Here is a 22289-nt window from a genome sequence, read left to right on the forward strand (position 1 = left end):
AACTCTGAAATGGTTTCCAGGGGAGATCTGTGTAGGGAAGAGGTGAATAATATACACTAAGTCAGAGGAAAAAATGCTCTAGAAACGTAAAAACAACTAAAGTGATGAAATCATGATTCAGTCGAATAAGTTTTTTGATTTTGTCAACTTTATTTCTGAATATTCTTGTGGGTAGAATATTTCTATTTATAAATCCTCTGTGATAGCAACTCTCCAATTAATTCTTTAGGCTACATGTCAGAAGTTTTATTACTAGTTAATTTTGTCATTTCCAGGCTTCACAGCTTCATAAGTTTCTGACAGTTAAACAGTTTTAATAATAGCTCCAAATATTTATATATGCCAAAATATGTAAAAATAACCTCTCAAAATAGACAGTGACTGAAATAAAGTAGCAGCAAAAGAAATAGATTTTCCCAGTTTTGTTTTTGAAGTCATGCTATCAAGAATTTGAAAGAAAGCAATGCAAAAGCAAAACAGAAGGATAACAAGGAAAGAGTTCCTTCCAACTACCAGAAGTACATGAAAAAGCTACCTTGAATACTTTCCATTAGTCTGAATCATGACAGCAACAGACATGGGAACATGTATCTATGGTTTGTATGTCAGTTTCAAAATGAAGTAGAAAGTGGAAGAACTAGAACAGTTTACTCTAGAAGAGAAACTGAGGAGGGATTGATAACAGTCTTCAGCTCCTTGTCTGGATCAGTCACACTGGCAAGATATGGTGCACAGGGCCATGTTATCCAGCCTGCAGAGCTTCCCATGGGTCCAGAAATTTGGCAGCAAGGGACCAGCAATTATTATTACCAAATTTCCAGAGCCTTAGGGAACCTCGCAAGCCATACATTTCAGTGGGCCAAGTCTGGCCTGTTGCATTAGACTCAGGTCTACATTAGACCATGCCCTTTTCTTTGATTCTTATTTTGGAGCCAGATGCATCTCTCAAAGCCCTTTCACCTACAGTCTCCCTCTCCTCAGTACGACACTATGCCAATATCATATTTACAGGATTGAAATTCACATTTGTAATTTTAAAACGTGATATAATAAATATATCGAAGAACTGATGCACTCCGGCATATACACCAAGTTGTGCTGTAAATAATTTAATAAGAAATTGATTAGAACAGTATTAGGAAATCAAAAATGAACCCACCTCTTTTTCAGCATCCTCCAGTTTCTTTTTCTTGCTCTCAGGCATCAAATCATCCAACCAGCTGAGCTCCCGTTTGGTAAAAAAGAAATCCATGAGTTTTCTGACGAACACCAATGCTAAAACCTGGTTGAGACATTTGTTTAAATGGTCAAGATATTGCAGACAAGTGAAAATGGAAAATAGGCTTGGAGAGTACTTCCAAAAGTGATTAACTTTGTGGAAAAGATCCATAGCACAAACCATGCAAGTTGAATAGTTGGGCCTGCTTCCCTTGTTGACAAAGAAAACTACATTTTTTTTCCTTGTTTCGCCTTTCACTTTGGAACTTGCTGTTACTTATTTCAGTGTCTAGATTTTTTTTTTTTAAAGAGTAAAGTATATTCTGGGACACTTTGTCTTCCCTAACTTCCTTCTAAATTGTGAAAGATACAAGATACTAATTTCTGTATAAGTCAGTGCTATAAGTAAGGATAATTGATTCCAGCCACAGAATCACTTGATTTATTAATTTCAAGCATGCACAGAACTGTCACAAATTTTCCCCATGCACTATAAATACCCTTTGGGAATTAACATTTTTATGTAAAGCTATTAAGCAGAATATTTCCACACAATATCAAAAAATAAAAATAAAGAAGTGAATCCTTCTGGCCCCTTGCACAAAAGAAGAAGCTGGCTGCTCATGGGTGAACAATAATAAAGTGAACAATATTTAACCAAAACTGCAGGGTTCATGTAAAATGTACATGTAATGTAGTGTGAAATCAAAAAAAAAAAACAACATACCATCATGGGGAAGACTATAGCAGCTCTTGAAACCTTTATAATCCACAGGAGTACAAGACAGCTCAGCTGAATTACAGTGAAGAGATGGACTTTTCGAAGAGGAACATGCCTCAGATAAATAAAATCTGGCTGATGCTTTGCTGGCATCCAGAATAACTTTATTCTATCAAAGAGCTAGGAGAGAAATAAATTAAGCTGCATTTTTTATCAAAATGAGGTGCAGGGCTGCCTGTGTTGATGTGCAAGGACTGGCCCACATAGTTAATGCACACTATTTAAAGCAAAGACAAAGGCCAACTGGTGTGAACACAATACCGTGGACAGATAATCCAGTAGTGGGGACTGTACTAAAGACTTCTGGCATCTAAAACTTTGAGCTATTACTGGTTGAATTAGAGGAATAAGCTCTGTTGCTTTAAGCGCTGTAGCAATCCATGTAGTTGGCCCACCAGAGGCAAGAGAACTGCACTAGGTCTGGAAGTGTGGGTTACACTTTCAAGTATGCCTCATTAAACCATATTTTTCCCCATTATTCATCACTTTTAAATAGCAGTGCTTAAAGAGCCCAGTAAGAATCAGATCCCACTGTATTGTCTGCCATGCAAACATGTATCAGAAATGCCTGGGCTCCTATACACGTGCAGGGAGGCTGCTCCAACGTGCTGTAATTACAGTGCATTGGAGCAGACTCAATTAATTGATTAATTGAATCTGCTGGAGTGTGGTAATTGCCACGCTCCAGAAGACTCCTGCGTCACACGTATCAGTGTCCCTGTGCTGAAAAATGGCAGTGGGGTGCTTTAAAACGAGCTTGAGTTCAAAGCGCCCCACCGCCATTTTTCAGCATGGGGATACTGATACACAACACTCCAAGCACTTTACTTAGCACAGATCTCAGAGCTGCACTTGTTAAAGCCCCCCCCCCACACACACACCTCCCAGACCATGTCTATAAACAGCCCTCCTGCTCAAAGACTGTATGCTATATTATATGCAAAATACTACATTAAAACAACATTATTAAATCTGGTTTCCCAATTTAACAGATAGGAAATGCCTGAATAAAAGTGGACTGCAAAGGCTCAAGTTGGGCGCTTTGCACAGTTGCATTGTGATAGCCTTTGCTTACACTATCACAGATGATTTTTCCCCAAAGAACCCCTGCTGCACTGTGCCAGGATAAAACAATGAGCAGGTGTTCAATATTTTATTGTCTCCTTATGCTCTCTTTCTCCCTTCTAGTGTCAGCCTCACCAGACTACTTGGGCCAATCTATTCCCTTCCCTCCTCTCTTTATTTAAGTCAGGCAACTTTTTATGGTACGCTCCCCAAGAGCCACCAGAGGGTCACAGAAGACATAAATTCCTTGGTTACAGGTCTGGAACACTAATTACAGGGAAAGGCTTTTAAGCCTCTATGCTGTAGACTGGGGAGTACAGCAACCTGAGCCATGCTTACTTGATAAACTTATTGTGCCTGCCAGCAACACTTTCAAGCTTTCTAAACTGGAAACTAAATCTGAATAAGACTTCGGACAGGTTAATTAGCACTGCTGAGTGGCAGTGCCAATTAGCCCCTTCCCCCATGCTAATTAGCCTGCTCCTGGCATTACAGAAAGAGAGCTACACTGTTTTTGGTTTAGGAGGCAGCCCACTTGGAGTAATGTAACATGCCTGCAGGTGCTGCTGCCAGGCCTTGTAAGTTTACCATGTAGCCAAGCACTACTTGTTCTGTGGTGATAATACATGTACAGTCCAGGTATACCCAAGATCTGTGGGCACATGAGCCAAACTCAGCATGCGTAGAATCCCTGGGAATTCTAAGAAGCCTCTGTCGAGAATGTGCAAATGGCAATCTTTAAAAACCCTTAGCTGGGACAAATTGGACAAATCTTCCCAGAAACAGCAAAAGGCCCATCTCTGACAGAACCTGAACCTGTCAAATTGTAATTCTCTGCAAATTTTAACTCTCTCCAAAAAGGGGGTGTTATAACTTGTGAAAGCAAAGGTTTCTTAACATTGTACCCTAACATATTTTCCACTTGCTTCATGCTCAGACACAATTGAACCATTTCGATTGAAATGTTCTAAGTAGTTCTGCCTGAGGCAAACACCTAACTTGTCAAATTTCAGCCCAAACTGTTAAAGTTTGGCATAATTATAAGCAGCTGAAAACAGGGGTCTTCTACTGGGAAGTGTCAGGCAACCTTAATAGGCGGTGCTACCAGCCTTGGCTATGATAAACAAAGTAAAAATAAATGGGGTATTGTCAACTTGTAAAAATGCTGATCAGATTAAAAAAAGAAAGGGAAAGGAGCAAAGCATCTTCTCTACTCTGTGCACTTGCCAGCATTTTGTGGAGACTTCATTTCACTCTTGAATTCATAGTATATGCTGCTTTCCTGGAGTCTACAAGTATGAATCCACTCCAGTATTTTTTGCATTACTACCCAGGATTGATGTAGCTCTTTTAGCACTAGCAGCTTCAGGAGTGCTTGTGTAAACTGGGCATAGGATTGTTTTTATCCATTCCATTTATTTCTGCACTGGTACATGAGATATGGTGCAAGAAGTCCCAGGGCCAGACCTAAGCCTCAGCTGCAGAGTGCTTGGCACAGCTCAGGAGATGGGATGATGAGGTGCTGTTTGTACTCTTCCAAATCCTGGCTAGGGCCCTATGTGCACATTATTGCCAAGAACAAGCCAACTGCCAACAGCCTCCAGGGACATTCCAGCTTTGGGGAAGAACAGGAGCACTGCCTTTTCCTTAGACATACCTTCTATGAAGGGGGTATTAGGAGCTGAACATGGTTACTCTACCCCTGTCTAAGGACTAATTCAGAGAGAGGAATCCTCAAGGGACTGGCTACACCAGCTTTAGGGCAGCTAAACATAGGAACTAGTGTAAACAAGACACATGAGAATGTTTACTAGTAACAACAGTGACAAAGGTGAAATTAAGGAGTCAGCAGGCAAGGGAATGCTCAGAGAGAGTGAACCAAAGAAGGAGCCTGATCATTAAGGTTGATAGCATCCCTTTAAGTTTATACACAGAAAGAGATCAACAGAGTCGAAGATAAAAATAGCCATCTTTTCTAGAACTAAACTTAATGATTAACAGAGAAATGTGCACATTTTTCTTATACCCCATTTTACCTGAATTCCCTTCAGAGATGAAGCACCCATGTAAAGAAAGACTCCATAGAGCACTGGCATAGGAATAAACTGCAGATGAAAAAGCAGGAGAGAGAAGAAAAAAAGAATATGTTGAATATCAGTTCATGTATACTCTATTTTAAATAGTTTTAATTCAAAATCTAGTTCCAGAATTAATCCAACTAGTATACATCTAAAGGAACTGGGTAAAAATTAGTAGAATTACTTTGCATTTGCTGGAATGCAACAGCAGAGAAATCAAGGAACCTTGGAACAAACTCAGAAGGGGGCTGGGAACAAGCCTTATGTCTTGTACCTCAGGCTGTAAATGGGTACGTGGAGTCATTTGCACTGGGGACTCCAAGGCTACTGCAGCTGCTGCTACATCTGTCCCTCATAGGCACTGTTGCCTGGAGCTTTAGTTTTCCAGTTGCCACTATGTAATCTATTCACTGTTTACAAGACCTAATGCTAACATGTGGCCTATGGGCTCCTGCCCGTCTGCTGCTCTGCCCTACCACATCTGCTGTTGCTGCTGGGGCCTTTAGGCTTCCCTTCTCCTCTGGCTTCTGCTTCCTGCCCCCACCCCGATGGTGGTGTGGCATGGCTCTTGGGAGACTGGGAGTCCACACATCCCATGCAGTAAAGAGAAGGTGGCTGCTGGGGGGAGGGGGCCTGTGGACCCACAGCCCAAGTGGCATGTAGTCCCCACCTACTCAGAAACTGGCCAGACCTGCACTACAATATACCAGGTGGTAGACAATAAGTTAGAGAGCAGTTCATCCTTATCATATATTTAAATAGGTTACTCATACAATAAGTTGTCCAACTTCTGAGTGACCAGGGTCCACAACCCCCACCACCCCAGCCATACACCACATCGGCTACACACAGCCTAGGGGTGCATACTGGGACAGACCCTGAACAGCATGACTGAACACTTCACAGGCTGCTGAAATGCCAGAATAGCCCCCAGTACACATTTCCTCCTCCCCCCACACATGGACACATTGCGCAGCCCCTTCCCCCCCACTAGACGGACATACTGCAACACACCACATACCCAACTGCCGCTACATGGCTCCCACCCAGCACATCGCAGGCAACTTCCAATGCACCATACTGATGTCTCTACACTTCACGTGGTTCCTGGGTTCTCCTGAGCCTCCCTGGTGACAGGGTACCCCCCCATCCCGTGGGTCACTCCACTCTCCCCTACACCCAGAAGCATGACCAGGTAGAGGAAGCTGGAAGAGGAAGGGGAATCTGGGTGCTCCAGCAGCAGCTGGAGAGCAAAGGGGAGCAGTGCCAGGACTGGGAGTGCAGGGATACATGTTTACTCTGCAGGGACCACATACAGCCCAGAGGCCACCAGTTGGACAGCCCTGCTTACAATCCTATATATAATGTTACTTGAACACCCTCAGGAAAAAAAGTACTTAAGACAGTAAATACTGAAAAGAATAAAATAAAATCTATCGGTAAGGGATTTTTTTGTGTGTTATATGCCTTTAAATAGAGCATATAGTTATTTTACAACAATTATGTGAATCTGAATATCTATGTTTAAAGTGTGCAGACTCTCTCTGGTACAAAGTGTGTAGGCAGGGAAATCTTTCCATATTTAAGCATCTGTTTTAAATGCAATGCATACAACACATTTTTTTGTGAAGATGTCTTACCAATATATTTACTGCAATATTATTCCAAAATATGAGCATTAAGAAATTTCTTTTCTTCATAATGACTTCACTGAGACCAGAATTTTGTCTATAATTCACAGTGCTGTTAAGGAGTATGTAGGCAGATGGTGAAAACAGACCCTTAGCTATTTGGTTTGACATTGAACTTTTAGGCTAAGTACAGAGAGACAAAAAACCCCACGAGGAATTGATCCAGTCTTCACGGCTCTAAGCTGTATAGATTGGACCATTAATGAACCAAACTCATGTTCACTCTTCAGCTGGGGAAGACAGGCAGATGCCTGCACTGGCCAAGGCCAGAAGGCAGGGAGTGCTCTTGCATGACTCCCAGTGTGGTGGATATTACTGAAGGCACCCAGGCATAGCTGATTGTGGGCCATATCTCATTTTCTGCTTGGCACATGTCCCCAGTCCCCTGCTGTCTGCACAAAACTGCAGAGGCAGAGACTTACAGGGGGCAGGGCTGTGCAGCTCTCCTGGATGGGTGGGGAAGGGGAACACCCCCCACCCCCCATGGCACAGGGCTCCCCCCAGCTGGGCAGATCCCAGCTCAGGGGGCTGAGATGGGTTGGGGGGGGTGATGGTTGTTCCCCCCCCATCACCATGCAGGTCAGAGGCAGGGCTGTGTAGCCAGCCCAGCCAGGCAGGGATAGGGAAACCCTTCATACAGGACCCCTGTCCCCAGGATGGGCAGACCTCAGCTGGGGAGGGAGGGCTGAAACAGGGGTGGGGGAACCCCCCCTGCAGTGCAGGGCTCCCCCACGCTGGGCAGACTCCAACTTAGTTGGGCTGAGACCAGCACAGGGGGGTTCACTTCCCCCTGCCCTCTGCAGGTCAGAAGCAGAGAATTCCAGGGGGCAGAGCTATGCAGCCAGGCCTACTGGGGGAGGAGAACCCCACCCCCAATGCTGCAGGGGCCCCCCAGCTGGGCAGATCCCAGCTCATGGGGAGCCCAGAGCCAGGGCATGGGGTTCTGTTCCCCTGCCTCCTATGTGCTGCCTGACTGGGCTGACAGATGTAGTCAGGATGCAGGGCTGGGGAACAGAAGCTTTGTTGCCTCAGCTCTGTGACAGCCTGGAAGCAGGGCCAGGCTGGCTCCACCAGAGCAGAGTAACAGTGGCAGAGGCTAGCCTGCCCACTCTTCAAGGAAGGATTAGAAGGGGCCACAAAGCATCCCGGGATGCCAGAGGACTGTGACCTAACTTGAGTCAGGAGGGTATCTCGAACAGAAGTTTGGTAGACTGATCTAACCTAAACTGATTAAATCTGATGCTACATGCATCCAGGTCTTAAACCAGGTTCCACCATTTTAAAATTGGTCTATATGCACTGAACCTCTATTCTGTTACTGGTTTCGACTGGTTTCTAATCACTTATACTGGTTTATGTGCAATTTCTGTCCCTAGCCTTAGACGATAAATGAAAGTTTTCCTTGGTATTTCAAATATATTGACTATAGAATGCCATTGGAAACTGTTCACAATCTCCCTGAATTACTCAAATACAAGAATATTTGTTGCTGGTGGAACTTAATAAGGCTTTGCTTTTGGATGAAAATTTACCATGAGTCCAATTGTAGACAAAGGGTGTACAAATGCTTGGTCCCATAAAGTCAATGGCATGCTTCTCATTAACTTAAATTGGGCTGCAATTTCACCTTCAACCAATTTGGCTTGAAAATATTAAATGTTGATATTTTATCATTAACACCATCAGAATAAAGTTAATTACTACACAACAATAGGGCTGTTCAACTCATGGCCCACACAGAGTTAATTTGTGGCCCGCAGGCTCCAGCCGGACCACCTCTACCCACACTGCATCTCCTGCTGCTGTTGGGATTTTTGATGGCTAGATAAAGGTATTTAGAGGTTTGCTTTTGGGAACTGGCTTGTATGTAAAGTAGATATGCATTAGAACAATAGTCCCAGGCAATGGTAAGGGTTAATTGATTTCTAAAAGTCTGTTTGTGCCTTCAAGGCCCACTGTGTCTGACACGAGCAAGCAGCAAGCAGACACACAGGCTGGGAAATTCAAGACATGTACCACAGTGTTCCATAACATGTGATAAGGTGTCACTGAGTCACAGTGCCCAACTACTGCAGAACCCTTGACATTTCCAGTTTTGGGGAACAGATCAAATTAGGAGAAGACCAGGAAAGAACCAAATTAGAATGTATGCATGTGATGGGTCTGTGAAACAAAGGGATATGCTGAAAGGACAGAACATGGACCATATGTATGATGACCACAGAGAGACCAATCAGTGATATCCAAAGATGAAGAGTCATCAGAAAGAAGATAAGATACAAAAGGAGGGATTTCAGAGCAGCAAAGGGTCCCTGAGAGGGGAACCCAAGGCACCATGGACAAAGGGCATACCACCAGCCTGTCTCACCCACCCTATTGTGGGAGGGTGGACCTCAGCCTCCAACCTCCAGGCTGCTGATATCTGCCATTCAAGAGGGAACCTCAAAGTGAAGCTCGCATACTGGCCAGACGTACCTTCCCTCTGATGACAACCCTGGGACTGGTAGATATAGATTGTTTGCACTATTCTTATCTGCTATCACTGTGAACCAATAAAATTTGCCTATTATCAAATGGAGTAATCATAGTCAGTCTGAGAGTTTTGGTCTGCCTGGAACAAGGTCATCAAACCAGTGCCAAAAGGCTTCATCTCCATCCCACAGCTTCCACTTCTTGCCCCTGCCATTGGTGGGGGCAGCATGGCCCATGGGGTCCCAGGGAGTCCACACAGACTATGTAGTAGGAACAGAGACTGTGGCAATGAGGCCTATAGTCTGAGGGACCCATACCTTGCATGGCATGCGGCGACCAGCTGCTCAGAAGTTGGGCAGCCCTACACTATAATATGCCAACTAGCAGGCTGTATGTTAAGAGACTCATTAGATAAAAGCATAATTATATTTTCTTTGCAGTATAGTACTCTTAACTCTTATCTTATTCACCAGAGTTACCTTAAGAACACTTGTCAAAAAGACTGATGAGCCCATAAGGACAAATATCATGAGCCCTGTAACTCTCTGCTCCCGTATTCCAAGAAACTTGGGCTGCTCTCCTGGAGCAGAGCATTCCGATTCTAATTTTAAGCTGTTCACATGGGAAATAGAGAGCACAGTGGCAGCAACAAACCATGGCAGTCCCATAATGGAGCATACTCCGAGCATGACTGCCACCATCAACAAGTCGAGATGATATCCACACCCTTTCTGTTAACAGAAACAATAAAAAGATAAGATATAAAATGGCATTTGCATTCAGGTCATCTCTAGCAGCAGGCAGTCCTAACAATTAGAAACAATTTTTAAAAATTCATACATTTAGCAAGAAATAGCTGTCCTCCACATGCTACCCAGATCGAATTAACAGTGAGGGAAGAATGGCAACATACGATGGATTTTTATTGGTTTATATGAAATAAGTTGTGGATCTTTGTCTAGTTCCTTGTGAGAAAGAGCCCATATTAAGAATCTATTTCCAAAATGGCTTTTTTTAAATGGAAGATGCTAAGTTCATGCACCTCTCAGTATGGTCCTTTCATACAAAGTATAAGATACACTGGTGGGGCATCGTGAGAAATATGCATGGCTGCCACTTTACCTGGACCTCTTCCATGGATAAGAGTGGATGCCTTTTACACCAACGGTGTCACTACAACATGCTTTTTGCGTGCACCGGATTCAAGTTACAAAAAATCTTAATAGAGAACAAACCATCATCCTTACACAAAAGGTCAAGATACACCTTTTGATTCTTCCATCCACAAAACACTACTGAATGTTGTTAAGTCAGAGACTATGAAACCAATTTAGTTCATAAATGACTATTTAGATACACACATCTTTTGGCAGTATCTTTATATTATTGCCACATGTTTTATCATATATAAAGTTCATAAGCTGTTAGCAGCATCATAATCATATTGAAATTAGATTTATTTAAGATTTTTTCCCTTTTGTTTCTACTTTTAACCATGGTAAGATCAGTCTTCTCTAAGTTAAAAGGGGCTTTTTTTAAAGGAAAAATAACCAGGCATGGCACTTTTCATTTTCCCATTACATTCTTAAGAAATGCCATCCCATAGGAAGGGAAAAGACAGTATTAAACTCAGTTTTTGGAATCTGATTGTGTTAGACAATAACTTAATCTGTAGAATGACAGAGTAAAATTATATTGTTGTTACAGAGCAGAGGGGAGTAAAACTTTTGGCTCTGACCATAAGCATTCATTCTTTGAGTTCACCTGATCTGAGAATCAGCAAAGCTTGTCCATGTAACTTAATTTGATGTCAAAGCTACGAAGGATTTTTTTCTTATTCTGAATACCCAGAGCATCATTAGACTCCGATTCTCCCTCTGTATTTAGAATTCAAATTATTTTAGTTGGAAAAGTCACCTGAAGGTAAATCCCACAATATTTTCCAATATGGCAACAAGGCTCCTGCTACTGGTTACATATATTACACAATTAACTGATTAATCATGCAATAAATTTAGACCAGCCACACATGCAAAGTAATTATTACACTATAAAAATGACTGTCCAGCTACAAAAAGAGCCAACCAGCTATAAAGTTAGTGCCTGAAAATGTGTAACAACTCTATAGCTGGTTTCTATCCAGCTTTAATTTGAATGTGTAGCAGGGCCCCAAGTCCAATTTCCTGCTCTTACACTAAAGCACATGCAAACAATATGAATATGCAGAACCAGAATCTTGCCCGTAAACCCATGCAAATGGCTTTTGACATAAAAAGTAACTAAATCAAACTTGGAAGGCTTTGCTACAGAGGCTGCCAAAAACTCAAATGTACACTATTCAGAACTGCTATGGAAAGTATAACAAAATGGGAAAAAAACAAGTTAGAAATTATTTGTCTCCTTCCTTCTGAAGACAAGTTTAATTTCTAACATGAGAAGCATCTGAGTTTATGGAATCATGACCCAGAACACAAAATGCCCAGTTTCATCAACCTTGTTGCCTCCCTGAAGTTGCTTATCAGTCTGACATCCAAAACATGCCTTGCTGAATTCAGAGATATGTCAAATAAAGGATTTAGCTATAGACATACATGCATTCACAGAAAGAGCTTAATTCTAAATCCTAACAGAAACACCTTTTTTACCTTCTGACACATTTAGGAGGAACGTATCTACTAATGCATACAGAATCAGAGATCTTTTCCTCACATTTTACATGACTCTGAGGAAACTGACATATGGGAGAAAAGGGAAGTAGAGCAACAGGTGATGATGATACACCAGACCCCAGCAAAACTAATATACAGCAAGACAAGGGGGCAGCCAGGAGGACCATCTGACACCCAGATGCCAGCACTGAAAAAACACATTCCAAAGCTTGGCAGCAATTTCCTGCATCTGTCAAGTTAACCACATGCAATACTATGGATTGACATGAAGAGCCAGGCTGACAAAAAGGGCAAAAAAAGAACATATCGAATGTCACAATCATCCAAGAAGAGGCAGTGCAAAGTGAAGGTTGCAAATACATTTGCTAAAGCGATTTGGGATTGGATTGTTGTTTAGTAAAAGTATGTCAAAAGAAGCCTAAGCTTGCTGCATATACATGTAGAGAAACCTGCTGTTAGATTTTGCCCAACAGTTTTTCAGAGAGGTGATGTCCCCTTTTCTCTCTCCATCTGCAGGCGTCTAGAGTGTTAGAGAACAGAGCAGGAAGTTGTCCTATGTCATTTTAAGATCCCTATGTGTCTCCAAGTTCAATTTTTACACTTCATCCTCCTCTAAGAAGAAAGGAAAGGAACTGAAGAAGAACTTATATGTAAATTCAAAAGATAAAGAATAGAAAAAAAAAAGATGCGGTGTCCCTGAATAAATTTTCAAAATTAAACACAGTAGAAAGATGCTGTCTGGTTCTCAAGATATGTTATACATTTGATTTTGATTCAGTAAAGATTCTGGCAACTGCTTAACTTACAATAGGTGTTCTTTAAAATCAAAGGGTCTTAAGCCTGTTTAGGTAAGAAGTAATCTTCTGAACAGGGGCCTGTGCCTCTAGGCACATTTAAAAAAAACTTGTGTAAACAAAGAGTCTCTGACAAAGACCACAGAAATCACATGCACAAAATTAATACACACTCTTAGTTTTTTAATTGATTTAGGAAGCTGCTAAATAATGCACAGTAAATTAACTGTTTTTGAATAAATGGACGTGCATTAAGTAACGTAAAGCAGGAAGGGAAAATGAACATATGTACATGAAACTGAATACCTTTAGTTTGTGTTCTTTTCTGTTGATAATAACTGCTGTAATCTGCTGGTCCATAAAGATAAGGATAGTACAAAGCAAAGCTGGAATTATGGCAGCTAACACAGTCCACCAAGGATTAGGTCCCAAAGGGGTGACAAACCAGCCCCGATCATCTCTGGTAGGCTAGAAGATAATAAAGTAATAAATGAACAGTTTTTCTAGGGACAATGAAGTGATCTGAGTTTGCAGCTACACATGTATATAGAAATACTATTTAGGATAGGATTTATTTAATTTAACAGCATTCTATGCATTTTAATAAACATTCTCCCTGTATACCACCAGAGAAAATCCTAAACATTATACTGTAAAACAGGATCAAGAAGAAAAACTAAGTAAAAATACCGCCCCCACCCCCAACCTGTCTCTCACCTCCTGACCACCTCAATTTACATTTTAACTGACTGGCTTTCTTGCATATACTGGCCTCTGGCTGCTTTACCACTCCATCCAGGAAGAGCACAAACCATTTGCAGATGCTTCCTCAGCCTGATGATGGGTGTTTGTGCCTGAAAGCTTGCTAAGAAGAATTTTTCCAACTATTTGAGTTGGTCTAATAAAAGATATTGGATTTACCCAAACAACCTTGTCTGCCTATGTCCTTAGACCAACACAGCTACAACCTATCCCTCTGAGCTAGGGACAGACATTACACACAAACTGGTTAAGTGATCAGAAACTGGTTTAAACCTATAACAGAACAGACATTCAGTGCACATAAACCAGTTTGAAAATGGCTATAACCGGTTTGAGATCAACCTGGTTGAACGTAGTATCAGACTTAACTGATTTGGGTCCAACCAGTTTATGCAATGTCTGTCCCAGACCCCTTCCTGGTTTAACTTAAACCAGAGTCCCCCAGCATCATAGATGCTTTGCAGCCCTGGGCAGAGCTCTCTGCTCCAGCCAACAGGGCTAGCCCCTGCCCTCTGTTCCCTGGCCGGAGCTATGGCAGAGATGGCAGACACAGCAGGATCTGCCTGGCTTCCCCATGCTGCTTTCCTCACCACCTTCTTCTCGAGCAGGGATTCCCCTGCTCCCCTCTCCCACAGCACGAACTGCAGCCAGCATGTGGTATGCTAGCTAATGCTGAGAGGTGCCTGTGTAAGGCAGACGGTACAAAGGCAGACAGGATAGTGTCTGCTTAGGGCTTTTGGGAGCTAATCAACAGGTCATCTGGTAATGTCCCCCCCTCACACCCTTCCCCCTTCTTTCCTTGGAAAAAGCTGTTTAAGAAGAGCTTGAACTAATGAGAGAGGCTTTTGTTTTGCTGATGGACTGATAAATCCTGTTATCAACTCCACGCTGGGCTGGTCATAAGCAGCGAGGGTGGGGGAAGTCCCTCTCTAATCAGTGTCCTGCTGGGCCTCGCCATACCCCACCTCAGCTCAGCATTGTGGAAGGCAAGGGAGAGCTGCTCTAGAGCCCCCTGGCTTCTAGCCTGAGCCACTGCAGGCATGTGACTGCATTTTTTCAGTCCAGAGGGAATATCTGTACAGTTACAAACTTGTTCTGCCTAATCATGGTTAGACTAACCTGCAAAAATTTAATTAGTTCAGGCTCAGACTTTTTGAATGTTTGTCCCTATCCCTAAAGTATAAATATGGCATTTCATTCCTTTTCTAACAGTTATATAAGATAGTACAACACTTAACATCTCATGAGATATGTTGTTGCCTACAAAAGCTCATTCCTCTCTGAACCAATTAGTCTCCAAGGCAGGGGTAGGCAATGTTTTTTGGCTGGGGTGCCGAAAAACACCACAATGTCTACCTTGGAAGGTGCCAGAGTACCAGCACAGCAGAAAAACAAAATGAGGGCAAGGCATTCATGGCAGGATACCCTGCTTGTGCCCCTTGCCCCCCACCCAAAGCCCCTAACCCCCAGCCCTGCCACCCTGTGCCCCCCAGCCTGGGGTCTGAGGTTGCCAGCAGCTACCCCAGCTCTGGGTAGCTGCTGGAGCCCAGGCTGCTCCCAACGGTGCTTGCAGCATCCCAGCTGCCTGCTGGGAGCAGCCCGGGATCCCGGCTGGCAGCAGCTCCCCAGAGCTGAGGGTGGCTGCAGCCGGGAGGCTCCAAACAGCTGTGTTGGGCTCCACAGCTCCAGCATCAGCTCTGTGCTGGCAGCAACTTCACGGGCACCTTGAGGCAGGCTGCGCTGCCCTACTGTCCACCCCAAGGTGCACATGCAGTTACTGCTAGCACAGAGCTGATGCCAGAGCTGTGGAGCCTGGCACAGCTGTTTGCAGCCTGCCAGCTGCTTGCTGCAGCTGCCCAGAGCCCAGGCTAGCTACAAACAGCTGCATCGGGCTCTGGAAGTCTGCCATCACATCCGTGCCGGGAGCGGGGGAGAGACTGGGCTATGCTGCCTCAGGCCCCTCCCCCACCGCCCGCTCTGAGGTGCACCTGTACACTCCAGTGTGGAGCTGATGCCGGAGCCTGGAGCCTGGCACAGCAGTTTGGAGCCTCCTGGGTGCAGCCGGCCCCGGCTCTGGAGAGCTGCTGCCAGCTGGGATCCCGGACTGCTCCCAGCAGGCAGCTGGGATGCTGCAAGCCCTGCTGGGAGCAGCCTGGGCTCCGTCCCTGGCAGCAGCTACCCAGAGCCAGGGCTGGCCATGGTGTGCCAAGCAAAATGCCCTTGCGTGCCAGGGGTTGCCAACCCCTGCTCTAAGGTGTCACACTGCTCTACCTTCTGGCTATAGACTTTATTGTATATAGTAGAATGAAAATAATACAAAGTCTTCAGGTGTGGGGGGAGTAGGAAGAGGTACTCAAAACCATTATCTTTCACTGGGATAATATAAGGAACATCTGACTGCAAACTGTAGAGCCTACTTGTTGGGTCCACCAATACAGAAGAATGGGCTAGCCTGGAAAGGATAAAAACAGGAGACAGGGGATAAAGCAGGGGCAGGCAATTATTTTGGGCAGAGGGCTGCTTGCTGAGTTTTGGCAAGCCATCAAGGGCCACATGACAGGCAGCCCAGGGCAGATAAATATTAATTTTCTAAATTTTTTAGGGGCTCCGTGAGCCAAATAGAATGGCCTGGCAGGCTGCATCCGGCTCCTGGGGCCGCATTTTGCCCACCTATGGGATAGAGGGTTTGGATCAGCTAAAACTCCTTAGTCAGATCAATCTAACTGTAGACATTTAACTTAATCATCCCCAGCTTGAAAAGGAACTAGTATCCAAAATGCACTTTCCTGAAACTAGGTTATACAAATAATAGGAAATCTCAGATAAAAAATGTGGATAATAAAGGTTTCAATATGCACAGATTATGACAACAATACTTTTGTTATAGTCGAACTATGAGTCACTAGTCACAGATCAAGGGGTTTGGTGCGCACACAAATAATTCAGAGAACAGCTGTTTAATCAGTGGTTTTAAAATGTTCTCCAATCTCAATCTATTATGTGGCAGACTCTCTCAGCAATGCAGTAAGACAGTGCAATATATTAACAGATTACCTTGAAGGCATTTGGAACTTGAAGCTTTGGAGATGGAATTCCAAGGGCATAGTCAAGTAAGACCATAGACAGAATAGTAAGAAAGACGGCAAAGTCACTGACTATAGATCGCACCTGCGAATATTGAGCCAAATGTCATTTTCCGGAAAAACAGCCATATGTAATTTAAGAAAGAAAACATAACAGTGTCAACTTAATGTCTTTGACAGGGTATGAGAATACCCTGTTTCAAGACAAGATTGTATTTTCTCCTATGCAGTAGTCAGAACAGAGAAGGGCCACAAGGGTATAGCTACACCAATTCAATACCATTAATTTCATACTCAGGATAGTCATAGTGAAGCACAACACACCTACTCTACACATCATGCACCCCATAATGGATGTAATATAGCTGGCTTAGAACAATGCTGGGTGTGCACCAATACTCACACCCCAAAAAGTGAGCTCACTGGTGCCTGCTAGTGCTGCTCTAAGATGGTTACAGAACACCTTGTAATGTACGGTAATGTTGTAAAGTGAACTATGGTTCCCAGAAGCCTCCAGGGGACTAGGAAAATGAACTGTATCATGCACTACAACTCCCAGAAGGCTACAGGAGACATCAGGAAGAGGAAGGAGCAGCATTGCAACATGGAACAGCATGGCAGACAGAGGTACATGGCATCCAACTAGTGAGCAGCAACTAGGACTGTGAGCTGTAGCAGCTGGGCTCAGACATGGTCAATATGCTCAGGAAATTAGTTAGTGAGGCACTGATGATCAGGGGCATTGGTGAGATGGGAGTCCAGGAAGGGTGGTCGTTCCTAAAGGGAATGATCCTTCAGGCACAGGAGACAATCCCATTGAGCATGAAAGGGGACAAAGGAGCCAAGTAACCCATTTTGCTGAACAGGGAAATCTAGGAAAGCCTAGGGGCAAAAAAGAGGCATATAGACTGTGGAAGCAGGGGTTAGCTACCAAGGAGAAATGTACCTACTTAGCTTGCACTTGCAGGGAGTCAGGTAGAAAGGCCAAAGCTTCAATGGAACTTGGACTGGCAGTGAAAATTAAAGACAACAAAAAGTCCTTCTACATGTATATAGGGAGCAAAAAGAAAGCACAGGGTAACATAGGAGCCCTACAGGGAAGACTAGGGCAAGTGGTGACAGAAACAAGGGACAAAGCTGAGCTCTTCAATGAGTTTTTTGCTTCCATATTCTTGAACATGGATCAGGACAAATCTCCCAGTTGGACTATAGATGAGCACAGGAGGGAAACCAGCCCACCAAGTGTTAGCGTCAACTTAGCAAAGGGACACTTGGAGGTGCTGCACATGTTTAAGTTAGCAGGCCTGGATGATTTTCATCCAAGGGTGCTGAAGGAATTGGCCAGTGTCATAGCAGAACCACTGGCATGGCTGTTTGAGAACTCATGGTGCTCAGGTCAGGTCCCAGAGGATTGGGAAAGGGTGAATGTGGTCCCTATTTTCAAGAAGGGGAGGAAGGAGGATCCGGGTAACTATAGGCCAGTTAGCCTCATCTCTATCCTTGGGAAAACCTTTGAAAAAATTATTAAGGATCACGTTTGTGGGAGTCTAGCAGGAACAATAATACTGAAGGGCAATCAGCACAGGTTCATAGCTGGTAGATCTTGCCTTACTAACCTTGTTTCCTTTTATGACCAGGTCACTAAAGGCTTAGATGCAGTGGATGAGGTAGATGTAATCTATCGGGATTTTAAGAAAGCTTTTGATATGGTATTTTATCTTATTCTCATAAGTAAACTGAGCGACTGTGATGTAGATGATTACATGGTCAGGTGGGTGGCTAATTGGCTAATGAGATACACCCAGAGAGTGGTGACAGATGGGTTGGCATTGACCTGGAAAGATGTGGGCAGTGGAGTTCCCCAAGGTTTGGTCCTTGGACCAGTGCTGTTCAATGTCTTCATCAGTGATTTGGATGAAGACGTGAAGAGCACTCTGTCCAAATTCACGGATGACACCAAATTATGGGGTAAAGTAAACACACTAGTGGGCAGGGAACAAATCTAGGCGGATCTGGACAGGTTGGAGAAGTGGGCAGAACAGAATAGGATGCAATTTAACAAGGACAAATGCAAAGTGCTGCACCTAGGGAGAAGGAATCACCAGCACACTTACAGGCAGTGGAGAAGGCCCTCTCAGCAGCACTGTAGCAGAAAGGGATCTCAGAGTCATAGCTGACTCCAAAATGAACATGAGTTGTCAATGTTATGAAGTCATCAGTAAAGCTAACTGCACTTTATCATGCATTAGCAGGTGCATCACAAACAGGTCCAGGGAGATGATGTGTCCCCTCTATGTGGCACTGGTGAGGCCGCAGCTGGAGTACTGCATCCAGTTTTGGGCGCTGTACTTCAAGAGGGATGTGGATAACCTTGAGAGGGTTCAGGTAAGGCCCTATGGGGAGACATTGAGGGACCTGAATCTCTTCAGCCTCTGCAAGAAAAGGCTGAGATGATCTTGTGGCCATCTACAAATCATTGGGGGGACAGCAAGGGATAGGAGATGCTCTGTTTACCAGGGCACCCCTTTGAGTAACTAGAAATAATAGCCACAAACTGACAGAGAGCAGATTCAAGTTAGACATCAGGAAGAACTTCTTTATGGTACGGGTTGCCAGAATCTAGAATGGTCTTCCAAGGGAGGTGGTGCTCTCCCCTACCTTGGGGGTCTTTAAGAGGACACTGGACAACTGCCTGGCTGGGGTCATTTGACAGCAGTGCTTTTTCCTGCCCAGGGCAGGGGGTCGGACTAGATGATCTGCTGAGGTCCCTTCTGATGACAAATGGCATTTTGGGACCAGATACTGGTTTAGAGTCCCTCCAGAGCTGGGGGGAGTTGGAAAAGGGGGTGTTAAGGATTATTAAATGTATATACCACGGTATAAGAGTTCCCTATCTGTTACCTATTATCTGTTCTTGGGTGGTTTCGCCACAGTGACATAGTTTATTACCTGCTATATATACAGGTATATAAGTGTATGTACGCTAATGTTTATTTACCTGTGCTTTTTCCCAATCTCCTTAGCCTGGTGGCTTGTAACTCTAATCCCCAGCATCTCCTATATAAAAGTGGAAACTTCCCTTGGTTGTTCTCTGTGCTAGTTCCTGGGTTGTGGGGTTTGGTACGATCAGATCTTAAGGTAGTGCCTCTAGAGCAGGCATGCTGTTCTTCACCGCAATACTTTTTAGTGAGGTCCTTTCATGGTGTATACATGTCCAAAGAACACAAGGAGTTATTTTTGTTCACCCATGTAGCTTGACACAATAATAGTCCATAGGTCCTCTTATATATACTAGCAGTGCCGCTGCTGCAATAGGGTATATAAAACTAGCTCCATTTTTCCTTTCCAAGGTCTTTCTCTTCTCAAGTCAAGATAAAAAGGAGCCTGCACTTTTTTTGCAGTTTATCCACAAAGAGTTGTTTCTTTACAGAACCATCCTTCATCCTGTGATAAACTGCAGTGTTAAATACTGATCTAAGCTGTTTCTGTATGTTGGATTTAGCCATAAAGTAATGTATATTTTAAACAATAAGGCAGAAACAGAAAACAAAAACAAACAAAAAACAAACAACCCCCCACAAAAAGACACATACTTAAGCAATTTCTCTACAAAATCCTAATTCCACTAAAAATCATGAGCAATAATATATATAAAATAATAAAAAGCTGTATTTGCAACACAATAGACACGTTCTCCACCAAATTAACACAAAATTTTATATTAAAATATATACTCTATTACCTTTGTTGGAAAATATCTGCTAGTCTTGAACTGCTTCAGTGTGGATGATAGCATTACTGTAGAAAAGAATAGGATGACTGACCAGAAGAGAACATCCGGAACATAAGGTCCATGATGTCCACAGGCCCGTCCAACAAACTCCCCATGAAACTTGTTACATTCCTAATGGGGAAAGCAAACCCAATTGTCTTGCTACTATAAATGTTTTATTCAATTAATCGCTCCCTCAGTTTAAATACAAATTCTATTATACAATAAATTATCAATGAAAAGTTAAACATATTTAACCCTTTTCCTTTTAAAACAAATCTTTATATCATAGTTTTCTAGGACATATTGTACTTTCTAGCTATAATGATATGAAGAAAAATGCAAAGCTTCAAAATAAAAATTCTGTCTCAGAACAAAGAGAGTTGTACATACATACCTTGTTATAATGCCCCTAAAAACCTAGCAAGCTTTTGCAATTTTTTTTCCTAGTAAGGCTTAATGACAGTGTTCACTTCATATCAATTAGAGATAGTGAAACCAATTTGGGTTAAAAAAATCAGAAGTCTTCACCCATTCTTGCAAACTAGTCTGTTTTATTTTTTAAAAAGATAATTAAAGCTTTTTCAATTTCCATATGGTTTACACTTCCTATTTCCTATTAAGAAAGGAAACAAATTCAAAATATCATTTAAAAAAAGCTGTTCCAGTCCCTTTTTCAAGTTTGTTTTAATTTGATAATTTGAGTTGTTCAAAGAAGTTTGGACTTTAATTTTATCCTGGAAAGGAACACAATTATTTACCAGAAGGGGGCAGCACACACCACCCAATTCTTGTTTGGATTAGCTTGTTTCTAAAGATGTTCTGACAAAATCAAAAAAAAGTAACCACTTATTTAGGGTATCTCTGCTTCATTTCAAGTCCAGTGTGACAAAGACTGTCCAATTTTATTCATTTTCATTTTTAGGTAATAGATAAATTGGAACCAAAATCCCATATGGAAACTTCACAGGACTCCCTAAGCAGCAGTCTAAGCAACTGATTAATGGGAAGCCATAAAGATGGATTTTTCTCAGCCTCCCTGCTCACAGAAATATAAAGAATATTTGAATATGTGAGCAAAAGAAGATACAATCTTAGTGCTCAGTAAAAAATGATAGGGAACACAAGAATTAACACCATGACAAACAGGGTAATATTTATGCATCACAGCAATGTGTGAAAAGTGTCCAGAGTGGGTACCAAAAATGTCATCAAGAAACTTTAAACTGTAAATGAATAAATATTGGAAAATGTGACAGTTCTTTGACAGGCCAAGGTGTTATTACAAAACCCATCCAGTCCTATTGCTCTTAATTTAACCTATTATTTTGATAGCAGGACTTTGGGAAGATGTTTTCAGGGATTTCATGCAACAGAATAGGGCTTTTACATTAATTCTTAAAATACACTTATTATTATCTTAAATCTAGCGTAAACATATTCTGAAACAGACTTTCATAGGCTGAGATTTGAAAAACTGAAAAGGCAGGTCTGCCCCTGCACAGGCACTACTAGAGCTTTGTTAAAACCTAGAAGGCTGGATTCTCCTTAAAAAGTTCACATTTCCCACAGTTTAATCCCACCTTAAAATAGGCATCATCTAGCTAAAATATCTCATCTAGCTATTAAGGAAGGTTTGGAAGGATGAGGGGATCAGGAATTCTTCAGATCTGGGTGCAACTCCCTAAGATCGGAGAGGCATCCTACAGTTTGAAAAGCTATGCCTTCGAAAGGAAATAATATCCATGAAAGCAAATTTATTGGATTAGCATTAATAGAGTTCAGTTGGATAAACTGAGGCAAATCTAAGCCTAATTTCCTGGCAGAAATACCTAACAAAGCTAAAAGAATAAGTATAGTGCCCATTAGGGTGACTTAGGCCCTCCCTACTGAAGACACCAAGC

The 22289-nt window shown here is 42.8% G+C and overlaps 1 protein-coding gene across 4 annotated transcripts in view; it reads right to left on the minus strand.

The window, feature by feature from the left end:
• The window catches only part of SLC4A10 (solute carrier family 4 member 10), a 366853-nt gene that overhangs the window by 20169 nt on the left and 324395 nt on the right, over positions 1-22289 (minus strand). For all 4 annotated transcript variants that reach the window (XM_059727337.1, XM_019480650.2, XM_059727335.1 and 1 more), the window contains exons 16-22: positions 20356-20517; positions 16585-16698; positions 13075-13236; positions 9785-10036; positions 5101-5169; positions 1946-2119; positions 1160-1282 (exon numbers count right to left, since the gene is read on the minus strand). In XM_059727337.1, coding sequence (XP_059583320.1) covers positions 1160-1282; positions 1946-2119; positions 5101-5169; positions 9785-10036; positions 13075-13236; positions 16585-16698; positions 20356-20517 — 1056 coding nt within the window. The remainder of the gene's footprint in view (positions 1-1159; positions 1283-1945; positions 2120-5100; positions 5170-9784; positions 10037-13074; positions 13237-16584; positions 16699-20355; positions 20518-22289) is intronic.

Source organism: Alligator mississippiensis, chromosome 4 (genome assembly GCF_030867095.1).
Source record: "Alligator mississippiensis isolate rAllMis1 chromosome 4, rAllMis1, whole genome shotgun sequence".
In the NCBI taxonomy this organism is placed as follows: Eukaryota; Metazoa; Chordata; order Crocodylia; family Alligatoridae; genus Alligator; species Alligator mississippiensis.